The sequence below is a fragment of the Nicotiana tomentosiformis genome, chromosome 8 (genome assembly GCF_000390325.3).
Source record: "Nicotiana tomentosiformis chromosome 8, ASM39032v3, whole genome shotgun sequence".
NCBI classification, from domain to species: domain Eukaryota; kingdom Viridiplantae; phylum Streptophyta; class Magnoliopsida; order Solanales; family Solanaceae; genus Nicotiana; species Nicotiana tomentosiformis.
This window is the reverse complement of record NC_090819.1, coordinates 140,379,642-140,407,025: the sequence shown is the minus strand read 5'-3', so window position 1 is coordinate 140,407,025 and position 27,384 is coordinate 140,379,642. Positions and strand designations below refer to the sequence as shown.

Below are 27,384 nucleotides of genomic sequence, written 5' to 3'. Positions count from 1 at the left end.
ACGTCTCGGAATCCGGCGAAAGTTACAAAATATTAACGCACATTCAACCACGAGTCTACCCATACCAAAATTACTAAATTTCAATAACAATTCGGCCCTCAAATCCTCAAATCTATCCAAGAGGGTTTTCAAACTTTTCCTACTTAATTTACCAATTAAATGATAAAAACAGTGATAGATTCGGGTAATTTAACCAATATTGAGTTAAGAACACTTACCCCATTATTTTTTCTAAAAATCTCCCAAATATCGCCTCAATCCGAGCTCCAAATCGGTAAAAATAAAAATGGGACGAAGTCCCATTTTCAAAACTTAAACTCTCTGCCCAGTGATTTCTTCTACGCGATCGCGTAGCATAAATTTTTACTGCCCAAAAAATAACCTTACACGATCGCAAACAATGCCACGCGATCGCGAAGCACAATGTTCCAACTCTACGCTATTGTATCCCTCTTCACGCGATCGCATAGAGCAAACGCATGGCCTAGCTTCCTCTCCAGTTTCCCCTACGCGATCGCAAACAACGCCACGCGATCGCGATGCACAGATTGGCCCAACCTACGCGATCGCGGACTTGCCCACGCGATCGCAATCCCATTCACGCGATCGCGTAGAACAAAGTCACCTCTGCCCAAATTACCCTATGCGATCGCAGACGAACTTACGCGATCACGTATAAGGAAAATCATAAGAAAATACCAGCAGCTATCAATTATCTCCCCAAGGCCAAAAATGCTCCGTTAGCCGTCCGAAACTCACCCGAGCCCCTCGGGACCTCAACTAGATATACCAACAAGTCCCAAAACATCATACGAATTTAGTCGAATTCTCAAATCATATCAAATAACGCTAAAACCACAAATCATCCTCCAATTCAAGCTTAACGAAACTTAAAATTTTCAACTTTTACATTCGGTACTGAAACCTATCAAATCAAATCCGATTGACCTCAAATTTTGCACACAAGTCATAAATGATATAACGGAGCTATGAAAATTTTCGGAACTAGATTTCGACCCCGATATCAAAAAGTCAACTCCCCGGTCAAACTTCCAAACTTAAATTCATGTTTTAACCATTTCAAGCCTAATTTAACTACGGACTTTCAAATAAAATTTCGAATACGCTCTTAAATCTAAAATTACCATACGGAGCTATTGGAACAGTTCTGGGTCATTTTCTCAAAATATTGGCCGAAGTCAAACTTAGCATTTTAAGGCCAACTTAAGGAATCAAGTGTTCTGATTTCAACCCGAACACTTCCAAATCCCGAACCAACCATCTCCGTAAGTCATAAATTAATAAAAGTACATACAGAGAGTTTTATATAGGGGAACGAATTTTTAAAAGTCAAAATGACCGGTTGAGTCATTACACAAACCCTCTCATTTGTCGTTCTTATATTTTATTATTGGTCCTCTTCAAATAACCAATATCTTAATTACCCATTCAACATCATAAGATTTAAGGTTATTTATCCGGACACATTATTTTTTCAAATTCGATTCCATTACGTGGCACGAAATACCTACAATATATAAGTAAAAGCTGCAAAATATTATGTAATACCTGAAAATTAATATTGTTACACTAACATTAGTTGAAATAACACAAACCATTAATCTCTAAAGATATACAATTTAAACATAATACTACGTCAATGTAAAAGACTTTGATATCTAAAACTAAAAACTACGCCGAAAAATAAAGAAGTACGACACAAAAAATAATTACAAAGCATTACTCAATTAGGAAAAATGGGAACTTACTCAATTACGAAAAACGGAAACAATAGAGAGAACTAATAGTACATTTGGAGAAAATTGTTTCGTTCTTCACCAAAATCTTTAGAGAGCAATGAATAATATGGAACAATGACATCTTTTATAGAAATAACGGACTTATTCTTTTTCTACATGGATTCGTGCAATTAAGTTGAATTCTATGGAACAAGATTAAATGAAGAAAAATATTGTTGTCAAATAAGAAAAGGCTTGCAAAAAATAGTTGGCGGTGAGTGGTGAGTAGAAACCAAATATGCCATATATTGTCCAACAAAAAGTAGGCCATATATTGTCCAACAAAAAGTAGGATAGCAAGAAGAAGCATGCTGCACAGAAAAAAGAATTTGACCCAAAGTCGGCTATTTGGCATTGCGTAGTTTAAATGGAAAGAAAAATTAGCCCCAGGTAATTTATAATTATATCCTTAAATCATAGAAATAATTAAGGTTATAAAAGTCGCTCAATATTTCAAGGTTATTTTAGTCGTTCAATATTTAGCATAAATTATTCGTGCTTTTATATTAATATAGATGATGGTCTACTTAGATTAATTCGTATTATTATAGAATATATGTCAATATGCTGAAACTATATGAAAGTATCTTGACTTTTGTCATTTATGAAGTGCAAAAAGTTATTCAGTACTTAATAGATATATTAGATATTAGTTCATTGAACACATGCATTTTAATGTAATGTGGGACATATCATTTTGTCGTGAAAATAGCACGGGCTAGTCAATTTTTTGATTGGTAATCAAAAAATAGCCAGTGTTTGCAAAGTCGTTGAAGACCACTATTTTAACTAAAATAAGAAAGTTCCAGCATAATGTGCTAGACTAGTTTTTAGGCACGCGCGTTACGCGTGTAACCCGTATTGATGAGTATAAAATTAAAAATTATATAATTAAAAGAATATTTGAGTTAGAAAAATAAAATTAAAAATAAAAGTTTAAATTATTAAAAAATTATAAATATGATCCTATTTAGCTCACTCAAACGATAATTGAATAGGAAAATTTATAAATTAAAGATGCAAAATAGATTTTGCATTCGACTTCCAACCGAGTCTGATAGTGAGGAAGTATATTAGATTTCTCAAGTGCACACCGTCATTCTGAGCACTGAAGAGGGACCAAAATAAAATGCTTCCGCATTTTCTCAAATGCCCAATTCGCATTCCTAATGCTTCCTTTTAAGGAGGCACATAGTAATTTTGATAAACTAAAATAAAAAGATAAAATATCTTAAAACTTTTACAGGTAATATAATTATTCATAAAGACATGTATTTTCTAGGAGTTCAAGTTATCTTACTTCGAAATGATCCTCTCAATTTATTGAGAAACTTTCAGCATTATATCTTGAAAATATTAATGTAACAATCAACGTAAATAGATAACTCGTGATGCACTGAAGGAATTAGATTTGCATCTCAAAACATGAAACTCATTTTTACCTTTTCCAGAATAGTATGGATTGCTCACAAATAGTTAAATCTCTTGCAATTCACAGGAGAAATATATTTTGAGTGTTTGACGTTGGAGCTAAATGCTTTGGCTCGTCTTTTGCTCAATGCTTCTGTAGGAGTAGGGAAACAAAAATAGAAAAAATAATATCACATAATTTCAAATTAAAATTTGAAAATAAAAATAAGAGGAAGAGAAGAAAAGAGCGAGAAATTTCTATCAAAACTTGAACCGAAAATCATCTTGAATGAATGGAATTCAGAAAGAAAACGAGAGACGTAGTGCAAAAGAGTAAGCTGGTGAACGAAATTAGGCCAACAAAATATTCAAAGCAACTCCTCAAATTCTCTAAATATTTAATAGCAATGAAGAGAACATTAGTTAATGTAATTATGTTTGTTAATATGCTTTTCTGTAAACAAGTTATGGAATTGTAAAAGCTAACTCTTAATTGGTAATACATGCATAGAAGGTTAGAAGAAATTAATTTTTGACAAATGAAAGTTAACCAATAAACCAGCAAATGATATAAATGATTCTTATTAGCTTATTAATTAGCAACAAAAACAAATAGAAAATACAAGGAAATTAACGTTTAAACTTTATGGTTTACAAAATAAACAACAAATTAATGTATACTTATAATTCATCATTTAATCGGATGCCCAATTAACCACATTCATGTAATTGTACTATTATTTAACATTTAATAGGATGATTCTTTTCAATTGAAGGTCAAAGGACTGTCTTTATGTGATGGCCCAAAGTGTTATCTTTAAATTTACTAAATAATTATGTATTCTAACACCTCAAAAAGTATTATTTATCATTCCTCGACTAGCATGCGTAGTCCGTATAATTTTTCGAAAATTATTTTGTATGAAAAATGGATTAAAATGTGAAATAGAGCTTTAAAACTCAACTGAGTTGACTTTGGTCAACATTTTGAGCAAACAGACCCGGATCAGTGTTTTGACAATTTCATAGGTCCATATTGTGATTTGGGACTTAGGCGTGTGCCCGGAATCGAATTCCGAGGTCCCTAGCCCGAGATGTGATTTTTTGATGAAAAATTAAAAGTTTGAAAGCTTAATGATTTTTAAGAATTTACTAATGTTGGATTTACTGACACCGGGTCCGTATTTTGATTTCAAAGCCCGGTACATGTCCACTATAATATTTATGACTTGTCTGCCAAATTTGGTGAGAAACAGAGTTGATTTGACGTGATTCGGACGTCCGGTTGTGAAAATATAAGTTTTAAATTTTCGTGAAACTTTTCTTTGATTTGGTGTCTGATTCGTAGTTCTAAGTATTATTTTGGTGTTTTGATTGCACAAGCGAGTTCGTATTAAGTTTTTGGACAGGTGTGCATATATGGTTTGGAACCCCAAGGGCTCGGGTGTAATTCAGATCAGGATCGGCGCATTTTGGAACCATGAAACTGTTGAACTTGCTGCTACTGGTTTCCTTCTATGCGATCGTGTGACTGTGTCCGCGATCGCGAAGGCTTAATGGTCACATATGAAATTTGTACTATGAGATCGCATGGTGAGGTCCGTGATCGCACAGTTGTAGCAACTAAGTCACCGCGAATGCGAGGGCCAAGCCGCATTCGCGAAGAAGGAATGAGGCAAATGCTGAAGCACAAAATTTGTGCTACGCGATCGTACAAGGTAGTCCGCGATCGCGGAAGGCTGATAAGTTGTGCTTCGCATTCGCGAGAGCACTGCCGCATTCGCGTAGAATTAAAATGGATAGGGATAAATTATTCTACGTGATTGCGAACGAATTCCCGCGATTGCGATGAGTAATAATCTAAGCAAACAGAACTTAAGTTCTCGAAATGGGATTTCGTCCCATTTTTCATCATTTTCCATTTTGAGCTCGGGTAAAGCGCTTCTTGGGCGATTTTCACGGGAAAAAATTGGGGTAAGTGTTTCTTATCCTATATTGATTATATTTCATGATTCCATACTCATTTATATTATGAATCCGTTAAATTTTGGGAGAAAAATCAATTTTTTATAAAATCTCCCAAAAATAAAAATTTAAGATTTGAAAGTCCATTTCTCTGTTTTAAAAGGCGTTTCTGGGGCGAGCTTCGGGGCGAGGCATCCCAAAAACGCCCCGGGGCGATGGTGTGGGGCGAAAGTCTAAACAGGCGTACGTCCCAGCGTTCGGGGCACATGTTTTTAGTAAGGAGTAAGCCTAGAGACTTTTTCAAATTAAAATAAAATTTGTTGAATTAGTCCTTCATATAATATCCAAATTATCAAAAGTCAGTTTGGTAATTACTCAAAAGGTTTAAAAAGGAACTCAAAAGTATTAAATTTAAAAGTAAAGACCTTCTTAATTGATTTAAACCCTAATTCATGGTTTTTCCAATTTGTTATCTTGTCCGCTAGTCTACTAATATCTCCCAAAAGCAATTTTTTTTTTCTTTACAAATACAAAGAGAACTACATTTTTCTTCATAGCAGCAAATTCAAAGTTTAAATTGCAGGTTAATTATCCTTTTTGTTCCTCCATATAGAAAACTCTATTCTTTTAGACTCAAATTACTTGTGCTTGTAAGTAACATATAATAGATTGTTTTGATTAGTTTTTTGTGGGGATGGAGCACACATATATATAGCTTTCTTCAATTTTATGCAATTTTACCTGTTTATAAATATTAACTGTCATTATATTATTTTATAAAATATTAAAAATTAAATATCTATGGGGCTTACGCCCCGCTGAGGCATATGTAAAACGCCCCGCCTTACGCCCACGCCTTTTAAAACACTGGTCCATTGGATATCGGAATTTGATAATTTTTATATGGTTGGACTCGTCTCAAAATGGGTGTTCGAATTTTATAAGTTTTTCCGAGATTTGAGACGTGGGCCCCACTGTTAATTTTTAAAGTGAAATTCGGATTTTATCCGAAAATTAGTAAATGCATATGGAATTAATTCCTATGATTCGTATTGAGTATATCGAATTGTTTGTGAATAGATTTGACGCTTTTGGAGACAAATTCAAAATGAAAAGTTGTGGTCGAATAATTGATTGAAATTGCAAAGTGAGGTAAGTGTCGTGGTTAACCTTGACTTGAGGGAATAGAATCCTTAAATTATTTGTTATGTGGAATGCATGTGAACGACGTATAGGCGAAGTAACGAGTGTCTATACGTCGTCAAATTAATTATTTGCATAATTATTTAAAAATCCTAAATTTATTTTAATACACGAATTAATTGTTATGATAATTATTTCTCTCATTTTATTTGTCAAATATTAATTCTTGAATTCCTGCAATAATTGCTACATGCTGATTTGATTTATGTGTATTAATTGCTACTTGACATTTAACATATTAAATAGTAAACTGCTTATTTTCTCCCTGACTTCCTTAATAAATTGTTATTTGTCATTATTTGTTTCATAATTAAATCATAATTATTGTATGCTTGTTGTCTTAATTTTTTTTATATTAATTGTTGTAGTTATTGAGGTCATTTCTTCTAACAAAATTGATTGAAATGAATATATTGGGGGATCGGGTTGCACGCCGCAACAGACTTGTATTAAAAGTCCATATTGGGGGATCGGGTTGCACGCCACAACAGACTTATTTAAAAGTCTATATATACACTTGATTAAAATAAATATTGGAGGATTAAAAATGAATATATTGTGGGAGCGGGTTGCACGTTGCAACAGAAATTAGTTGAAATAATAATTGGTTATGACTGTTGAGTTGGCTTCAACTATTAGAAATGAGTTACATGATTTAATTCTATTATTGTGGTTATTACTATTGTTGCGTACATGTTAATGTAAGTGACATGCCTTAGCCTCGTCACTACTTCGTCGAGGTTAGGCTCGACACTTACCAATACATGGAGTCGGTTGTACTGATACTACACTCTGTACTTCTTGTGCAGATTTTAGAGTTGGTCCCAGCGGCGTACCATAGACTTGCTCGGATTTCAGCTACTCAGAGGAGATTTGAGGTATAACTACACAACGTTCGTAGTTCTGAAGTCCCCGTCTATCTTATTTTAGTTGCGTGTTTGCTTTCAGACATCTTTATTTTATTGAGACCTTTATTTGTATTATTGTAGAAGCTCGTGCACTCGTGACTCAAGTTCTGGGATGTTATTTAGACATCACTATTATTATGAATTATTCACTACAATTCAGACTTTACTTCCGTATTTGTTTCTTTGTTATTAATTAAATTTATTTTTTTAAAATGGCTAATATTATTCTAACGTTGGTTTGCCTAGCAAGTAAAATATTAGGCGCCATCACGGTCCCGAAGGTGAGAATTTCGGGTCGTGACACTTTATTTCAAATTAAATAATTTCTTAGAATGTATCTTTACTTCTTTGTAAAAATTTATATCTTAAATAATATTATGTTGAAGGGTATTACAGTCATTCACCTTTATAAGGTTATTTCGGTCTTTTAAGTTTTAGTTTTGGTCTTCATACTTATAATATAGTACTAATTTCTGGACACGTGTATTGCACGTGTATTCTGTATCAATGAACAATATGCATAATTGAACGACTTGATTATGAACGTTAAATGAATAGACATTTTCTGAACCTAAAAATTAAACAATTAAATTCAGTTAGGAAGGTATGATATATAATGAGCTAATTTTTAGTGTTACAAGTGCAAACATGTGATATCGTCGTACCTTACCTAATAATTTCTTATAAATAATATTTTTGTTGTATTTCACGTTTTGATTACTCTATCATGACTAAAATTTGTTAGAAGATTATAATACCAAATTACGCATAAATAGCAAATGATCAATTTAACTCCCATTCCATAATAAATGGTAACACCTATGAATCAAAGGCAATTAATTGAAGTGAATGAGACATTGTAGAATTCCTATATTTTTTGTTTCGCTTGTCTGTTGTTGATTATTTTACGTCTTTTACTGCTTTGTAAAAATAAATAAATAAATAAAACTCTATGAAGATACTTTTTTTAAGTTTAGCTATGTAGTAAAAAGATACTAAAGACACCGACTTATATATGTAACTGTATCAATCGAAAAAATAAATGAGAAAAGGAAAATAATGAGGTAGGTATGTCCAATAATATTAAAGGATAATGCGAGAGAGAATTTAAAATATTCTCACTTTCTAAGTAATTAATTCATTACATCCCTGACACAATTTCTAAAAATATTTTTACATAAGATACGAATTATATCTAATAGAAAGAAATAGATCATCCGTACCCATCGGAGCTAAGCTAAAGAAAGATGCAACACTCTAGAAGAATGTGATGGGAAAAGAAAATCTAGGAATTTTTCTTATTGAAGGCAAGGAAGGAGTTTAACTCGTTTGGATGCTTTAGGATCTCCATTTATATGAGAAAATTAAAAGATTCTAAACTATTAATAGTTTTTGGAACGTAAAAAATTTTGGAAATGGAATTCTTTTCATTTTCCTCCTTTAACTCTATAATAATGAATCACGTGTACACATTATATGAACTTAGCTAGAAATATAAAAATGGTTCAGAAAATTTCAAGCAATATTTTAGCAAAATAAAAGGGAATACATATGTACTGAGAGGTATACGTGTCCCCCCTCCTCCAATATAACCAGTAAAAATGGAAAAACCATTTGAACTTCTCTTCGCTTCCGGTGTAACAAAGGGAGAAGGTTTGAGGCTCGCTATAGCATATTTGATCATTTATGGTGTCTATTGTTTACCAAAGTGTTGAGTGTGATTGGAGAAATGACGTTCTAAATTGAGGCATGGCCGACATATAAGACAAATAAATACGAATTCTGGTTCCCAAAACGTAATGTGTTGGAACGGTTGATTGTCCGAGTAATTCGAAACGGTGTTTCTCATCATAGAGCAACAATATACCTTAATTGTTTAGATTTAATAGTTGAATATTGGTACTAAAATTAGTGAAAAAAGTAGGTTAACGTATTGATATACTGAAGGGTATTATAGTCTCTTAATTTTAAAAGGTTATTTTAGTCTTTCAATTTTTTGATCTGGGCTTCACACTTATAATATAATATGATACGATCATTATTGAGCTCCTGTATATAAAATTGCAACATATTATGTTGGAATTTCAGCGCATTATGCTGGAATCTCATATGTAAAAAGTACGAACTCCAGTATATTATGCTGGAATTTTTTCGATTTTTTAAGGATGCTTTTGTTCAGATTTTATCTTTACATAAAAAAGTGACTAAATTGTGATTACTATTGAAATGGCGTGGGATAGCCACTTTTTAATATGGTATTTAGTTTTTATTCAGTATTTTTAATGCTGAGCAAAAATAGCCACTACTCTATTAAAATTAATACGAAAAGACGTTTTTACCCTTTCTTCATGAGTGTTGTATAAATATTAAGGACATTGTGTCCTTAACATTTACACGACACACATAAAGTTAAGGACACCATATCCTTAACATTTACATTGTACATACGAAGTTAAGGACATGATATCCTAAAGTTTAACAACGGAAGGTGCAAATACATGACACTTTGTCCTTAATATTTACACAACATTCATAAAGTTAAGGACACATGCTTAATATTTATACAACACCCATGTCTAGCACATGGGTATTTTCGTCCGGACGGGTAAAAATTTATTAAGCACTGACTAAAGAGTAAATATATTTTAAACAGTGGGTAAAATATAAAGACATCTTTAATTAGTGGCTAGACGTGCACTTCCACCTATTTCTGCTCCCCCCTCCCCCCATATTCCACGTGTTTTCAGGAAATTGGGCCGCTTTACAGCCCATTTGTAGTCTAATCCAACTTCCAACCGGCCCAACAAATATCTGATAGGACGAGAATATGCTAAAAACGCAGGATACAGCACCCCAAAAACTGTCATGAAATGACTAAAACACCCCAAATATGGTAACAAGCTTATCGGAGCCCGAAACCCGAACGGGTCAAAAAAAAAAAAGAAGAGGAAAAAACATTGTCTGAAAAAGAAAAGAAAAAATCCAAAGATTTCACTCCTCTGTTTTTTACTTCATAATAATAAAACCCCGTAAACCCTTTCCTCATTTCCCTTCTTTCTTCGAGCTCACAATCACATATCACTGTAAGTCTTCAATTTTAAAACTTTTGTTTTCATATATTCTTCGTATTACCAATAACAGTAATTTGGATCTGAACTCTGATTCATTCTAAATATTTTGTTTTTGTGTTCAATATGTTGTGTGAATGACCGTAAAATTTTAATCTTAGGATTCATTGTTTCTGTGTATTATGTTGTGAGAATGACTGTAAAGGTTTCATCTTTAGGCAGGGCGAATCCAGGATTTTAATTTATGAGTTCAGAATTCGAGGTGCTAGGAGCCTAGGACGGTGACGTTATGTTATCATTACATAATAAACAATTATATTAGCTGTAAAAAAACATTTTCAGCAAAACATTATAAATGCGTATAACCTTTAGATAGAAAGTTGGGTTCGCATTTAAATATTTATACATATAATACAAATACAGAGTCTAAGCAAAAGCTACCGGTTTGTCCGAACCGGTAAGTAATAGTCTAGCTCCGTCTCTGAGTGGTCGATATAAGCTAAATTATAGTGCTAAGCTTGAAGGCAAAAAGAAAGTATAGTGCTAAGCTTTGTGAAGAAAAGGAAGAGAAGCAATATCATTTGAAGAAGCAGGGATGGTGATGCTTTACAGTAGGGACAAACTAAATAAATAGAATGATGCAGCAGAGAATCGAACTTTGTATCTCCGCATTAAAAACCTATGCTTAAAGCCCGTTGGCGTTGAATCCATTGCACCTCTTGAGATATGGGCTCAAATTAGCCATTTTCACCTGTTTTTTTAATATCTATTCATAGGCTGGGCCAAACTTTATGGGTTCAGTCGAACCCAGACCTCATATGGATCCGCCACTGTCTTTAGGATGTATTGTTTCTCTGTTTTTTGTTGTATGACTGTCTATAAAGGTATCATTTGCAGGATGCATTGTTTCTGTGAATTGTATGTGCGAATGAATGTGAAGTTTTCATTTTTATGATGTATTGTTTCTGTGTATTGTGCTGCGTGAGTCACTGTAAAGGTTTCATCTTTATGATGTATTATAGTCTGTGCATATGTTGTGTATATACTGCAATGGTTGCCTAACTATGATGTGGGATGCTAATATTTGCTGCTAAATCTGTTTATTGAAGGAAGCAAATTAAAAGAATGGCTTATAGGCGCAACATAACGACACGAGCTAAGCTTCTTTATCAGCACCAAAAAGTTACCCCTGCATTTTCTTACTTTCATCATGATGATGATCGTAACAACCCTGAACCCGGTTTTGATAGTTCAAGAATTCCCAGTTTTTCCCAGTACCGTTACATGGGAAGTGCAAGGGGGATTAACAGCTTCAGTGGCTCAAGAAACCCATTTCAAGACAGGAGATTTTGTGCTTCAGGCCTTATGATTCCGATGAGTTATGGGTCCTTATTGACCAGGAATATGTCAACTGATATTGGTGGTGAAGCGAATAAAATAGACTACATGACTGATGTTGCTGAAGTACTGGCTGATAAGGCTGTAGAGGCTGTAGTTTCTCAAGCTCCAGCTGTGAACGAGATGGCAATTGCTGCTGCAGATTGTTATTTGCCGGTTAAGGCATTGATGTATTTGATGGATTACATTCATATGTTTACTGGGCTTGAATGGTAAGAGTAAATGATGTTGCCTCTATTTTTCTCTAATTTTCTCGCGAACATGTATTTGCTGTGACTTTTTACAGCGTGTTTGGATTGATTTAATAGGAAAGAGAAATGGCAGGTAGAGTTACCTACCCCCCCCCCCCCCCCCCCAAAAAAAAAAAAAAAAAACGTATGGGTATCTTTATTCTTCTCTTGGTAATTTTTAGGTGAGAGAGAGAGAGTGATAACTAGATATAAACAACTCAATGCACTCCCGAGTTGGGGCTGGAAGAGTTCAATGAACTCTTTGTTATTCCTGAAGTCCTTTATTAAAAATATATACATCTTTTTAACTTATTCATAGAGCGTTAAAATATAGAATTTTAAGTTGAGATTATGATTGCAGTTGAAGCATCTCACATGTATTCGATTTGGCTTGCAGAGTTTGTTCTTTTAATGTCCACAAATATTTAGCGGGACTCCATAACTGCAGATTTATTTCATTGAAAATACTTGAACTTGCTTGGGATTTAATATTAGTAGTGCCAGACTGGTAGTAGTAGCTCTTGATTGAGAGATATGTTCGGAAGTTTGAGATTTTACATTTTAGCTGAAATACTTTGGAATCATAGGTCCTTAAAAGTTACTCTCTCTCTCTCTCTCTCTCTCTCTCTTTTGTTTTGGTAATTGTAGTTTGCAGAAGTTAAAATCTAGTCGTTTTGCTATGTCTAGTTATTAAATGACAACTCTCAAGGCCTTGACTTCATCTTGAATTTTTTGATGTTGTTCAGGTGGGCATCCATAGTTGCTACAAGTATTATTATTCGGTTGTTAACTCTTCCAGTTATGATTAATCAGCTGAAGTCTACTTCACAACTAACGGTAAGCCTCTGTAGTGCATCTTAACCTTGCTACATGTCCCAGTTTGTTTATTTTAATAACATCTTAAGGCAGTTGGTGAAATAACTATACTAGACTACATATTATCTTACCCTCATCATAAAAAGAATATGATCTTACCCTTTCCTTTAAAAATAAAAGACTCCATAGGATCTCATGTCGACATAGGACCTCCTTTATATGCACAAAATTTAATGAAGGAAAGTGAGAAGAAATTCAAGTTCAAGTATGTCAACGTATATGAGTTACAAATATCGCTGAGCAACAAAAGTTTGTCCAATTGTTTTCCTACTTGTCTTTTATTGGGCTAAAGGAACTTATAAAATCCTAACCTCACGCCAATTTCATTTGTTAGCTAGCGCTATCTTGCAGCCTGTTTTCACTCTTCAGTAATTTCTTGGTCTCTTCCAATCCTAAATTTAGACCAGAAGCAGGTAAAATAAAGCACCTGGCTCATACATCAAAGTATCTGCTAGAATGAACCCTGAGTGTCATGTATAATTGTAGCCTTGGATTGGAAATATCCTTTTTCACTTGTAACCTGAAAACCAGTGGCAATAGTGTAGTAACATTAATTAGTTAATCATGTTAAACCCATTTTTTTGTTCCGGAAGAAGTCTTTTGCAGTCATAGATCAGTATAAAAACCTGTGACTTCAAGTATTAGCAGTTTATTCTGTCTCTGCGGACCATTTAAATGACAACATCACAGTGTTTTTAGAAGCAAAAAGCACAAGGCCCATGGAGGCTGAAGAGAAAAGCATGAAGTGGAGTGCAGACTTCTCAATGAAGCGAACAATTTTTCGAAAATTTAAAGTACCAAACACAATCAATTTAGTACTATAACAATCAAAATGCAATAACAATACAAACTAATTTCAGTATCCATTACACAATAAGATTGATATTAATCCAAGTCCTCACGCATGAGAATTGACTATAACCTCTCGCTTTCTCCTGATACAAATGAGAAGTGCACTGTACATGAATTTTTCGTTATGCCTACTTGCTCATTGCTCAAGCTTAACTTGAATAGATTTTATCTTTTTAGAGCTTAATGATCTCATATAACAACATGCCCAAGGGTGTGGCTTTGTGGTTAATGAAGTGGGTTGAGAACCTTGAGGTCTCAGGTTCAAATCTCAACTGAAGCAAAAACACTAGGTGATTTCTTTCCATCTGTTCAGGCCTTGATGGACAGAGTTACCTGGTACCTGATGCTGGTGAGAGGTGGTAGGTGTGCTGCAAGTTGGCCCGGACACCACGGTTATTAAATATACAACATGATCACTTTTTACCTTTTAATTCATTCTTGTTCAAGTGACACGCAAATATTTAATTTGAGGCCAACTGGTTCTGTTCAATGTCTGCGCGTTATACAAAATGGAAATATGTCCTTTCAAAGACTAGGAAGTTAGGCGAGGTATACTGCCTTCTAGGTTAGTAGACCTCAAAGCTACATTTTTGTTTATCTTTATACTGCGGTTTTACACTTATCTTCTTTAACAGTGCTTGGCCTTAAAGAATGATGGCCTTATTTCCTTCTTTTGGATCTTAGTTTGTTCACTTCTTTACCTAATAAAGTGAAAAGGGAAATAAAAGAAAAAATGATTTACGTGCATCGGCATTTCTAGTTGTCTACCCCTTTTTTAATAAGTCAACAAAGTTTATTACTTTACTAATAAGCGCCAAGATTGTTGACATTCCTACTACTATGCTGGATGTGCTTGTTTTGGCTCACTTAGGTATTTTCTATTGCTAAATTTTGTTACCTTAAAGTAAATGGAATGTGGTGTCGAGCTTCTTGTTTAAACTGTTCGTTTTTTATTATTTTATGATGGTGGTATCTGAGCCTGCTTGCACGCAGACTATTTCATCGGTTGTCCCTTACCTGTCACCAAAACAAGTATTGGGTAACTCTGCCTATGAAGGCTTTGGCAAATGAGAAGAAATCACCTAGTGTATTTTTGTCTCCATTGGGAAAGAACCTAAGATCTCATGGTTCTCCTCCCACTTCATTGATAAAGCTATTATAACTGCTAAGTGATAAAGCTACAGTAGCTTCGAGAATATCACGATGAAACCTTTTTATGTAACAAACAAAAATTTCTCAGAAGATCATGGTCAGTACTTTGGCTCGTGTTGTGGGGTTTGAGAACTAGCTGAGAAGGATTTGCTACTTGCTATAATCAAGTCTTGTGATCTTACCTCTTTGACACTTCATGTAACAGACCCCATCTAGTCTCTCCTTTTTTCTAAATATGTGCTTCTATGGTGTTTAGTCTTGTGCGCAATGTAAGCTTGGTGGTTATAGTTGTGCTTTATTTGATTCTAAAATTACACCAAGCAATCATATCAGGTGAAGCAAAAATTTTAATGACTCATTTATTTTCAAAAAAATAAAAAAGTAGCGACTCATATCATTTCATTGGCTCAACATCTCATTGATTAGAGGCCACAGAGTTCACTCTGTGTTGTTAGGTACCCTGAAGTTAGGTACAGGGTACGCTGGACACTTCTCCACGCTTAGTTGGCAGTTCAGTGTTGGCACCAAAGCACTAACACCTGCACATTAGTGTCCATGGGTTCTGAAGAGAGCAACAGTTGTATAGCTGACAAAGTGCTATATAATGTTATGCATGTATATGTTATTGATTCAGAATATGAAAATAGAAATATATGTCAAGAAATATGAAAGAAATTGTAAAAGCTGTCTTTTGATTTCTGAATCAAACATTTAAATTAGTCTTTTGAACTTGTTTGACGTGACTCTTATTTTATATATTTTTAATTAAGTTTTTTCCATCCCTTTGTCCATATAATTGTTGTTTGTTTTTATAATTATAGTTTTTTACTACATTTATCTTTTATTGTTTTCTTCATCTGTGCCTATCTTTAAAAAGCACTTGCTTTAAATCTGTTTTGTGCTTAAAGCCCCCAGATCTGGCGATCCTCGATACTTTTCACCTTTGACTAGCTGGTTTCACTGTAATTGAGTAAGTTCAGGCTAAATTTTCTGTGCCAAAAATAAATTTCTTTTCAAACTTCAAGAAGTAGGAAAGGGACGTCCGAACATTTAGTGTGCAGTGGATGCAGCATAGATATCTGCTCCATTGTGATTTGTGATGCCATCAAGTGATTTTCTATAGAGATTCTTTGTTTTAAAGAGAACTTTAAACATGTATTATTCAAAGGAAGGTTTAGTACATCTTTATGGTTCCAGTTGTTGCTCTTTATACTTATCTTTCTTTCAAAAGTTATGCTTGATGGTTGATTCTCATTTCTTCATTCTTTGTTGACTTCTCTATTCATTTCATTTGCGGAGATTGTTAAAATCTGCTATGATATGTTTACCTTTACCAAAGCAAGCTTCTGTGAATTACTGTGTAGTTGGTGAAAATGTTGAAATACCAGCTTTATGTTTATTAGAATCCATTGCGTTCTAATATTTGGTCTAGATTTATCATACACAGTACTAAAATAGAATATACATGAAAAGACTGGCAATTTTTCCTTCTTTAATCTCCTTGCTTCATCTTTGTTCCGATTTTCACTTCATTCACTGATTGTCCATTTCTTAACTTGCATGTCTTGTGCAGCTTCTGAGGCCGAAGATGGAAGAGATAAAAGAAGAGATGCAAAATAAGGTAGGTTGATACGAGTCTCCTCTCATTATCTTTCCTTTTTGATTGAGCTAGCTAATCACTTGAATGAATTTCCGACCATGTCATGTACCTTCTAGTAATGACATCTGAAAAATATTAGTGATGGTTATCAACAACAACTATAAACCCGGTATAATCTCACAAGTGGGATCTGGGGAGCGTAGTGTATAAGTAGACCTTACCCCCTACCTTGAAGGTAGAGAGGGCTGTTTCTCATAGACGCTCGGTTCAAGGAATTGATGGTTATAAAGTAAATAAATAAATTATTCTACGTGATCCAGTTACTGAGTGTTCAATACTGCTTTAAACTTTGTTGATGGTTAAACTTTTACATGTGTCTTAGACTCTAAAACCTGCCTATTATCATCTCTAAGTAATTGATCCATGCACATATAGGCCATACTCGCGTGTCTTCTTTACTGTCAGAATTTTTGCCTTAAATTATTAACAACTCATGTGTTTCCTTCCCTTTTGGAGGCAAGAATTATGTGGTTTATATTTGTACCTGCCAAAAGTTCTTCATTGGTTTATCTTTTTACTTCTTAACAGGGTATGGCGCCAGCAGCAGTTGCTGAAGGTCAACAAAGAATGAATGAATTAATGAAGGAGTAAGCAACTTTTCCTTGTTGACTCTAATGAACTACTATATGCGCTGTTTTGGACCAAAAATTCTTGAAAAACTTAACTAGCTTCTCATGTGAAAGCATTGGTGAATATAGCTACCAGGGGTAGGTTCCAGCGAGCCGGCCTTGTCACCACCATATTTAGAAAAGTTAACCAGCTTGTCATAATCCACCAGTTATTTCTTTTTCTTCTAGTGTTCTTTTATGTTTTTTCTTCTCTTGAGTCGATTTTAGAGCTACTTTGAGTTGCATGTCTACCCCATTGCTATTCCCTTACTTAAGAATTGAACTTTCCGTTACATGCATCTGTCTTCCTTCACAACTATAATTCTGAGATCTCCTTATTCTCAGATTATTCATCTGCAGTAGTTCAGGTGAACTTCAGAATAGTAGTTTTATTAAGTGTTGCATGTTGTGCCAGTATTATTAATCCGTAGATAATGCAAATTTCTTTCAAAAGGATCGAAATGATACCTCCAGTACTTTAAGCAACTGACAAAGCTGAATGGGCATTCTGATGAGACTTGTAAATATATATGTTGTAAATCAACCATGGTAATATGCACTCTTTGAAAGATACATATTCCAATTTTTGTTGAGCTTGGTAACCTTTACATAAGTAAATATTTCCTGCCTTATAGCAGTTCAATGATGTTATTGTTTCTCTTAGCTTCACTACTTTTCCAGTTGACTTTTTCCTTGTTTCGCTTCAGTTATTTTTTGCTTTGCTACTTTAGCTCCTCTCCAACACTTTCTCAATGTTATCATTATGGTATTGGTACTTGCCGACAAATGATGATTAAACAGGTTCCTGTATCTAATTATCACTCAATCCGATTGCTGTGGAAAAACAAAACTATCTAGCCTTCAGCTTTGCTGTTTTTTTTTGCTTGTTCAAAACATACATGGTCACATATGAGCAAAACATTACACTAATTATGTGTGGTTTGGACAAGAAGTCGATGGGATGCTTTGATTATCCGATGTAGATTTAAAACATAAGTAGCTGCAGTCACATACTTCCAAAAAAATTCCTTTGATAATACTTTCGGTGAAATATTTGATATGATAATACTTTCGGTGAAATATTTGATATGGTGAATCCATCTCAAAAAAATATAAATATTTGATATGGTGAATGTGTTTATAAAATCAATGTCATTCTTGCAGACATGGAGTTTCAATGTTCACTCCCTTAAAGGGACTACTGATACAAGGCCCGATCTTTGTCAGTTTCTTTGTTGCTGTAAGTTTATCCTGTTCTGCTATCTGTATTGTTCTTTCTCTCTATCACTCTCTGTCCCTTCCGTTATTAGACCTTCATGCCATCTCTCGAAAATGCAGATTAGGAACATGGCGGACAATGTTCCTTCTCTCAAACAGGGAGGAGCATTTTGGTTTACTGATCTAACTACTCCAGATAGTATGTATATCCTTCCAGTTTTGACGGCTTTGACATTCTGGATAACGGTGGAGGTAAAGTTATCTGTTATCTCAGTCTATTTCTTTTCATTTTATTTTTTGATTCATTGTTCTTTTTTCTAATGGTCCAATGGATTATTATTCTGTATGACTGGTGATCGTTTGATGTTGTGTTGGAATCAAATGAGAATAAAATATCTAATACTGTTAAAGAAAGAAGACAGTAGGGAAAGTTGTCCTGAAAAGATCATGAAATTTTAAATTTTTTGTATCAGAGATCCATTGTTATCTTGGAGAATCATTAAAGATATTTGTTTAGATTGCACCGAGCAGCAAAGGAATCTGCCCAAAACAGAAATAAAGGAAGAAAGGAAGTAAGGGAAAGGATAACAGAATCTGCGCCTGTAAATATGGTTTTGTTTTAGGCGCCTGTAAATATGGTTTTGTTTTAGGCACCTGTAAATATGTCGTTATCAAGTTAATGTTGAAACTTTTTATAGATCTTACGTCAGTTTTAGTTGATCTCGAGTTCATACTCTAGCCATCATTAACAGCTGTATCTGTCTTTCTTAACAGTTCTTTAGAGCATGTTATTCTGGTCAATTTTGTTGACTAGAGTTGTTCTTTTGCAGTGCAATGCTCAAGAAGGATTGGAGGGAAACCCTGCCGGTAAAACCATAAAAAATGTTTCACGGGCCTTCGCTGCGCTTACTATCCCATTCACTGCTGGTTTTCCTAAGGTGGGATATCCAACCAACTTGTGTATAATGGTTCATAGTTTATTTATCCTTTTTTCACATGATGACTGATCTGCAAAATCGGTTTACCCCAGAAGTTTATGATGTGTATTTGTTGCCAACTTCCTTTTCTCTTCTTTTTTTCCTATTCTTTTTCCTGGTAGTCTCTAATAGTAATTTTTTTTCCTTGTTGAATTGGTGGTAACATGCATAACCTTACTTCCCTTTGATGCACAAGTTTGTTTTATATATACCACTTGTATGAAAGGTATGGTGGATGGTGCATGCAGTGTTATCAAAGGCGGGCATACTTTTCCTTGCCAATGAGCGTAATTCTGAAGAGGCGACACTAAACAACTGATATTTCACTTTATCACAACTTTTTTTCAATTTCTTTGTCCATATATTTGGTATTCATGCTTATAGATTTTAGTCTTGGACTACACATACATATTTGTAGTTTTTCTCCATTTGCGCCTTTTTTCATTAAAGCCCACGCTTTATTTGCGCTTTGCGCTTTACGCCCCAACAAACTTTAGAACTTTTTTGTGCTTTTTGCCTTTGATAACACCGGGTGCATGGTGGCATATTGTTGGGAAAACGAAGGACAAGGTCAAAGGATGGTGGCAGAACTATACAATTGGGGGCATTCCAGATTTCATTCTAACTCAAAAATTGAGAAGTTTGAAAAAGGACATTACAGTTTGGAACAAAGAGTCTTGGCAGAGTGGAAGCACAGAGGAACATACTGCTAGAGGAACTCGCATTATTAGAACAAGCAACTGAAACAAGACATATGTCCCAAGCAGAAAAGGAGAAATCCATGCAGCTGAAATTAGACCTCAAAAGAATGGCAAAGGCTGAGGAAGTCTCATGGAGACAAAAGTCCTGGTGTCTTTGGCTCAAAGAAGGGGATAAGAACACCAAGTTCTTCCAAATAATGGCAAACTCCAATAGAAGAAATAACATCATAGATATGCTAATGATAGAAGATGAGCTATGTGAAGACAAGGAAGTCATTAAAGCAGAAATTTTGAGTTTCTATCAAGACCTTTACACTGAGAATGAACAATGGAGGCCAGAATATAACTGTTCAAATCTACCAAGTCTTTCTCCCACAGAGAAGGCATGGTTAGAGAGAGATTTTGAGGAAGATGAGGTGTGGGCTGCAATCAACTCTTGTGCTCCAGACAAAAGTCCAGGTCCGGACGGTTTTACAATGGTTTTTTTTCAAAGGTCATGGGTCTTTGTTAAATCGAATTTAATGGGTGCTCTTAATCATTTCCATCAACACTGTTATATGGTGAGGTCCAATAATGCTTCACTGTTGCAAGCACCGGTGAGTATCACAGAAAAACTGGAGCGACTTCAAAGGAACTTTCTGTGGGATGCGGCGGATGGAACTAGAAAGTTTCATCTAGTGAATTGGCAGACAATCACTTCCCCAAAGAAGTGGGGTGGACTTAGAGTGAAAGATCTTAGGGTATTTAACAGAGCTTTAATGGGAAAGTGGTTGTGGAGATTCGGGGTAAAAGAGCATGTTCTATGGAGGGAGGTCATAGTAGAAAAGTACGACTCAACGGGAGGGGGTTGGAGGACCAAGGCGATCACAACACCTTTCGGGTGTGGCATGTGGAGGAGCATCATGAAGAATTGGGAAGCATTCAGTGGGAACATCACTTACAGGGTGGGAGATGGAAGGAGAATCAGCTTTTGGAATCATAGGTGGTGTGGAGAGGATACTCTGAGAGTCTCCTTCCCCCACGTGCCACGTCTTTAGAGTTTCAAACCAGAAAGAACTGATGGTCCAACAGATTTGCAAGGAGCATGAAGGGGGGTAGTATGGGATCTCTCATTCAGGAGGAACATGCAAGATTGGGAGATTGCGGAGCTCCAAGTTTTGTTGGCGCTGCTATACGGGCAAGACAGGCTTCAGCCATCCTGTGACTCTTGGAGATGGGGCTTGCGTGGCGATGGTTTCTTCACCGTAAAGTCCTTTTACTAGAGTATGTTGGTGAGAGAGGAGACCACTTTTCCATACTCCTCGATCTGGATTCCTAGGGCGCCCACGAAGGTGTGCTTTTTTGCATGGCTAGCGGCGAGGGGATTGATCTTGACTGCTGAAAATCTCCGAAAGAGGGGAATTACACTTGTTAGTTGGTGCTACATGTGTAAAAGCTCAGGGGAAGAAGTTGATCACCTTATGTTGCATTGCCCTGTGTCCTCTGCTTCGTGGAGGGTAATCCTGAATCTTTTTGGTGTTCAATGGGTGATGCCAAGCACTGTAAAGGAAATGTTACATAGCTGGGGCGGTTTTCGTAGAAGAAGAAAGCAGAAGGCGTGGAAGTTCGCCCCGTTAGCTCTCATGTGGGTAGTATGGGGGGAGAGAAATAGGAGAGTTTTTGAGAAGATTGATTCTCCTTTTTCACATCTTAAGAATAGTCTTTTATCTTTGATCGCTTTTTGGTGCACTCATTTAGCCCCTACATGTACAGAAGATTGGCCGTTTTTTGTAGAGAATCATGTTTTGATGTAAATTCTCTACGTCTTTGGTATACTTTGTGTATACGTGAGTTCTCTCCCTTTTGATTAATACAATTTACCTTATCAAAAAAAAAAATTGCTCTAGTTCCCAAGAGGAAAGGTGCTATAGAGCTTAGAGATTTTAGGCCATAAGTCTCATTGGAAGTGTCTATAAGATAATTGCTAAACTCCTAGCTGAGAGGATCAAAACAGTCATCGACAAGCTGATTTCAAAAGAGCAAAATGCTTTTTTGAAAAATAGACAGATCACAGATGCATCATTGATAGCTAATGAGCTGCTAGATGGGAGGTTGAAAAGTGGTGTTCCAGGTATTCTTTGTAAGTTGGACATAGAAAAGGCCTGTGATCAAGTTAATTGGTCATACCTTCTTTCTATTTTGAAAGGAATGGGGTTTGGTGACAGATGGATAAGATGGATCAGGTACAACCTTACTACTGTTAAGTATTCCATCTTGGTGAATAGAGCTCCAGTTGGTTTTTTTTCACCACAGAAAGGAATTAGACAAGGAGATCCACTTTCTCCTTTTCTTTTTATCCTTGCAATGGAGGGTTTGAGCAGAATGCTTGATAAGGCAAAACAAATGTAGTGGATTGAAGGGTTCAGGGTGGGAAACAACACAATTGACCTAGTTGACCCAGTTGCAGTGTCACATTTACTCTATGCAGATGATACTTTAATCTTCTGTGGGGCGGAGAAGCTTCAGGTTCAGTACCTAAATTTGACTTTACTGATTTTTGAAGCTATCTCAGGATTACACATTAATATGCAAAAAAGTATGATTTACCCTGTGAATATAATGCCTAACTTGGAAGAGTGGCTAGTATTATGAGTTGTGTAATTGGCTCATTTCCAACAACATATCTAGGCCTTCCACTGGGAGCAAAATACAAAGCAATAGGGGTTTGTAATGGAGTTCTTGAGAAGGTGGAAAAAAGATTGGCAACTTGGCAAATGCAATACCTATCCATGGGAGGAAGAATGACACTGATCAATAGTGTCTTGGACAGCCTACCAACCTATATCATGTCCTTATTCCCTATGCCTAGAAAGATCCAAAGACAACTGGACAAAATCAGAAGATCCTTTCTTTGGAAAGGGAACAGTGAAGGCCACAAGTTTCATCTTGTAAAATGGTCTAAGGTAATTCAACCTAAGGATCAAGGTGGATTGGGTGTTAGAGACTTAGCCAAGCACAATAAGAGTTTGCTTATGAAGTGGTGATGGAGATATGGTCAGGTAGGAACATGTTTATGGAAGGCAGTAGTGAATGCCAAGTACGGGAAGCTAAACCACTGGAGTACCAAACAGAGTAGAGCCCCTCATGGTGTTGGTTCTTGGAAATTTATCAACAGTCTGAAAGAGGAATTCTTTCGGGACGTTTCATTTAGAATTGGAGATGGCACCTCAGTTAGGTTCTGGAAGGATAAATGGCTTCACAATCAACCATTAAAATACACTCATCCAGCCCTGTACCAGATAGCAGTCGATCCGGACTCAAAAGTTGCCCAATGTAGATCAAAGAACATATGGGACCCCCTCTTCAGAAGACACATGCAGGAATGGGAACTTGGGGAACTCTTTGATCTTTTCCGACTACTGGAAAGCTTTCAAATGAATACACAAGCTCAAGACAGTTTAAGGTGGGGCAATCTGAATGAAGGTTGTTATTCAGTCAAGGAAGAATACAAGAAATTGTGTGCTAGCAATGAAGTAACTCAGCTTTGGCCATGGAAGCTCATTTGGAAGACAACTCCCCACAAAGGTCATGTGCTTCACCTGGATAGCTCTTAAAGGTGCGATTTTAACCCAAGACAACTTGTGTAGAAGGAATTTCCAGCTGGTGAATAGATGTTACATGTGTCTAGACAACTCAGAATCTATAAACCATTTGCTATTACACTGCAGAGTGGCTGCAGATTTGTGGCACATGTTCCTTTCAACGATTGGCATAAGTTGGACAACACCACAAGGGATAAAAGAAGCAGTTGAAAGTTGGAGTCAGTGGAAAGTTGAGAGAACCATCAAGAAGATCTGGCAGATGATCCTAGCAAGTATATTTTGGTGTATTTGGGCAGAAAGGAATCGCAGATGCTTTGATAGAATATCAACTCCCAACAGCTACCTGAAAGCAAAGTGCCGTAGGAATCTATATAGTTGGAGCAACCTTTCCTCTGTAAATGATTTAATTCCATTTCTAGATTTTATTAGCTCTGTCTTTGGCTTGATTGACAACCAAAGGCTTTTGGTGATTCTAGTTTAGCTCCCTGGTCAGAATTGTATTTTTGTGTAAATGGAGCTAACCAACCTCTTTTGTAATGATTTGCATCTTCCTGATGCCAGCAATATAACATCTTACTTCATCAAAAAAAAAAACGAAGGATACAAGCTTCGCCTGTCAAACTTGAATTTTGATGTTCATATTTGCTGGCAATATAGATCTTTTGCTGAAGATGAATTGGCTGTTTCGTGAAGGAAATCAAGATGAATAATTAAATTGGCTCCTCTTTAATTTTTATAGTTTCTTTGATGGCCTGCCAGCTGTATGTTTATCCATTTGCGGATTTGAAACGTACCAAGTGTTTTTTTTCCGCTTTCTTTTATCCATTTTATCATTTTAAACATTCTATCTTTACTTAAATTTTAATCTCACCTGGACTTTTATGTTTGATAAATTGCTCGGGCATACTCAAGTACTCAAGATTATGTAATTTCAGTTTTAGTCTTTGAGCATGCAATCAGCATGTCAAAAACAGTAAAACACCTGTTCCACATGCCTACAAGCATGTGGTAGAGAGAGAGAGAGAGAGAGAGAGAGAGAGATGTTCTTCTAATATTGCTGGAACACGTTCGTCAAAGATATTGTCATTGTGATTGGCCATATGTGGGTGTTGCTACTAATGCCTTGCTGGATTTTCTTGAGATTGTTAATAGGCATAGTTTTATCAAGAATGAATCATCCATCTTTTGCAACAAAAAGGTTGGGCATAATCGAGAATCTTGTACATTGTTTACATCTGTTACATGCATGTTGTATTTCATGGATGTTTCTTTTCTTGTGCATGTGTATATGTGCAACATAATCCTTATACATGCTGTTTCATGTATGGTATTTGTTTGATTATTCATAATGATTTGTTCGTTCATGACATTTGAATAATTGCAGGCAATATTCTGTTACTGGATAACTTCAAATCTCTTTTCACTCTCCTATGGTTTGGGTTAGTATGCTCCTTTCATTCATGGTGAAATATTCATCTGCTCATTGCAATCTTTGCTTTTCAAAAGTGAAATTTGGAATTTGCTATGGTGAAGTAAATGCAATTTCTCTATAACGTCTCTCTTTTCATCTTGTGTGTCAGTGATAAAAAATCACGCAGTCAAAAAGAAACTAGGTATTCCTATAATACCTTTCAGTCCTCCAAAAGAACAAAAACCGGGAGTCCCATTTTTTGAAGCACTTAAGAAATACGCAGCAGCACAACAATACGTAGCAGCGAAGCAGCGTGCAGAAAACCAGCAGCCGGCTGTATCATCGCCTCCTTTGGAAGAATCAAAACCCACAAGTAAACGAGTACCATCATCGTCAGTCCTTAGTCAAAGGATCAGAAGTTTAGAGAAAGAAGTGAAAGAAAGAAAGAAGAACAAGAAGAGGTGATAGGAGGATATTGGTAAAACTTGATTGCTAGTTATAGGTTATCGATAGTTCATATACGCAATTAAAAGCTGTATTTGTTGAAATAATCGGGGCAGAGAAGCTCAATGATTTTTGGCAATTTAGTGAGTTTGCACCCTTGAGGGGTCTTGGGGAGTAAGCAAGTTTTGTTTTCTTTCAAAGTATATCTCATAGAGATAACTGTAACCATAATATCTTTATTTCTCCGCATCAGTCATAATTGGAGAAAGATTATCCCTTTAAAAAGCTTGTAATGTCGCTGTAATTGGCAAATATCTCTAATGCTATTTGCAATTGTGAGGCAAAATACTCTAATGCTAATCTGTTGAAACTAATTGGAAATGTTCCAAGTTTATTATTAATGATTATATTTCTTGTGGAGGAAAGTGTTGCTTCAGTAATGAACAGCGAGGATCGTTGTACTTCAACAACTAATGCATTATATAGAGTTTTGTTACAGCTGAGAAATGATCTTGGGTTCAATATTTTTGGTAGAAAATGTGTAGGTACAGTGTTGGAATCATGTTCTAAAACGCAATCAATAACAATTAACAAAAATAATCGTGTTAGGCACGCACAATATCTTCAGACTGTTGAAGGATCTAAAATTTTACTAGCACTCACTTTTATTTATCTTTAAACAAATGTAACAGCAGTGGCAATGTGTGAAATCTGTATTCATTTGTTATCAAAAAGGGAAGAGGATACCTGCAAAAGAAATGTACGTATATTTTGCTTTTAGTCGAATACCACTCTACTATGTAATATAATTTTAGGACTCTATTTCAGAAAATAAATAAACATTTCTTCTTATAGTAGCGGGCAGCTTTGTTATCTACTGAACTTAATACTTACAAATTTATTTGTAAAAATATATTAAAACTGCAATAAATACTTTTAAAATATAACGAATTTTTAATGTATGAATCTTAAAGGTTGAATCCGATATAGCTGAAAAATTATGTAGAGCACAAGATTTGTGTTAGAATGGGAAGTCAGGATTGAAATCTTAGTGTGACAAGAAACGCTAGTTGATTTGCATAAACTTTGACAAGTAGTATTACTCGAGACTTATTCTAGTGGGAGGCAATTACCCGGTAAAACTTTGCATAATCTTTTCAAGAGGCATTGGGTACACGAGTAGATCTTAGTATTGCATTTCATCCACAGACATGCAGTCAGTCAGAACGTACAATACAGATCTTGAAGGATATGTTGAGAGCTTGTATTCTTGAGTTTGGAGGTAATTGGGACGCATATCTACCTTTAGTTGAATTTGCTTACAACAATAACTTCCAATCCAGTATTCAAATGGCACCGTACGAAGCATTATATGGTAGAAAATGTCGTTCTTCTATCAGACGGTTTAAAGCTAGTGAGACTAACTTATTGGGATCCGACTTAGTACAAGAAGCTATTGACAAGGTCCAGTTGATCAGACAGAGATTACTCACAGCTCAAAGTAGACAAAAGTCTTATGCATATAAGAGAAGAAGAGATTTGGTGTTCACAATTGGGGACAAAGTGTTCCTACCAGTCTCCCTTATGAAAGGTGTGATGCGGTTTGGGAAAAGAGTCAAGTTGAGTCCCAGGTTTATAGGACCGTATGAGATACTAGACCGAGTGGAAGCTATGGCTTATCGTTTTGCACTTCTTCCCGAGTTGTCTTTTATTCATCCAATGTTTCATGTCTCAATACTAAGAAAATGTATATCAGACTCATTTCATGTGCTTGAAGCACCGACTATACTACTCGATAAGAAGTTGTCTTACAAGGAAGAACCGATAGCTTGTTGACAGACAAGTAAGAAAGCTACGGTCAAAGAAAATTGTGTTTGTTAAAGTGTTATGGAAAAATCATACTATTGAAGAAGTTAATTGGGA

General features: G+C 35.5%; 1 protein-coding gene across 2 annotated transcripts; it reads left to right on the top strand.

Moving 5' to 3' along the window:
- The first annotated feature begins 10,232 nt into the window (after positions 1–10,232).
- LOC104101595 (mitochondrial inner membrane protein OXA1-like) lies at positions 10,233–25,862 on the top strand. 2 transcript variants are annotated; one of them, XM_070182867.1, is made up of 10 exons: positions 10,233–10,368; positions 11,463–11,963; positions 12,728–12,818; positions 16,435–16,482; positions 17,050–17,108; positions 18,294–18,369; positions 18,468–18,599; positions 19,178–19,285; positions 24,991–25,045; positions 25,187–25,862. In XM_070182867.1, the coding sequence occupies exons 2-10, from the start codon at positions 11,479–11,481 to the stop codon at positions 25,480–25,482; spliced, it is 1,350 nt and encodes a 449-aa protein (XP_070038968.1). In that variant the 5' UTR covers positions 10,233–10,368; positions 11,463–11,478; the 3' UTR covers positions 25,483–25,862. The 2 variants fall into 2 exon arrangements, with proteins under 2 accessions (XP_070038968.1, XP_070038969.1); XM_070182868.1 differs by having other exon boundaries at positions 10,261–10,368; positions 11,467–11,963.
- The last annotated feature ends 1,522 nt before the right edge of the window (positions 25,863–27,384 follow it).

Bases quoted from the DNA above. Each gene is read 5' to 3' on its own strand.
- LOC104101595 (XM_070182867.1), top strand. From the start codon at position 11,479: ATGGCTTATAGGCGCAACATAACGACACGAGCTAAGCTTCTTTATCAG. The intron at 11,964-12,727 runs GTAAGAGTAAAT...GATGTTGTTCAG, and splicing joins ATGTTTACTGGGCTTGAATG to GTGGGCATCCATAGTTGCTA. The intron at 25,046-25,186 runs GTTAGTATGCTC...CTTGTGTGTCAG, and splicing joins TTCACTCTCCTATGGTTTGG to TGATAAAAAATCACGCAGTC.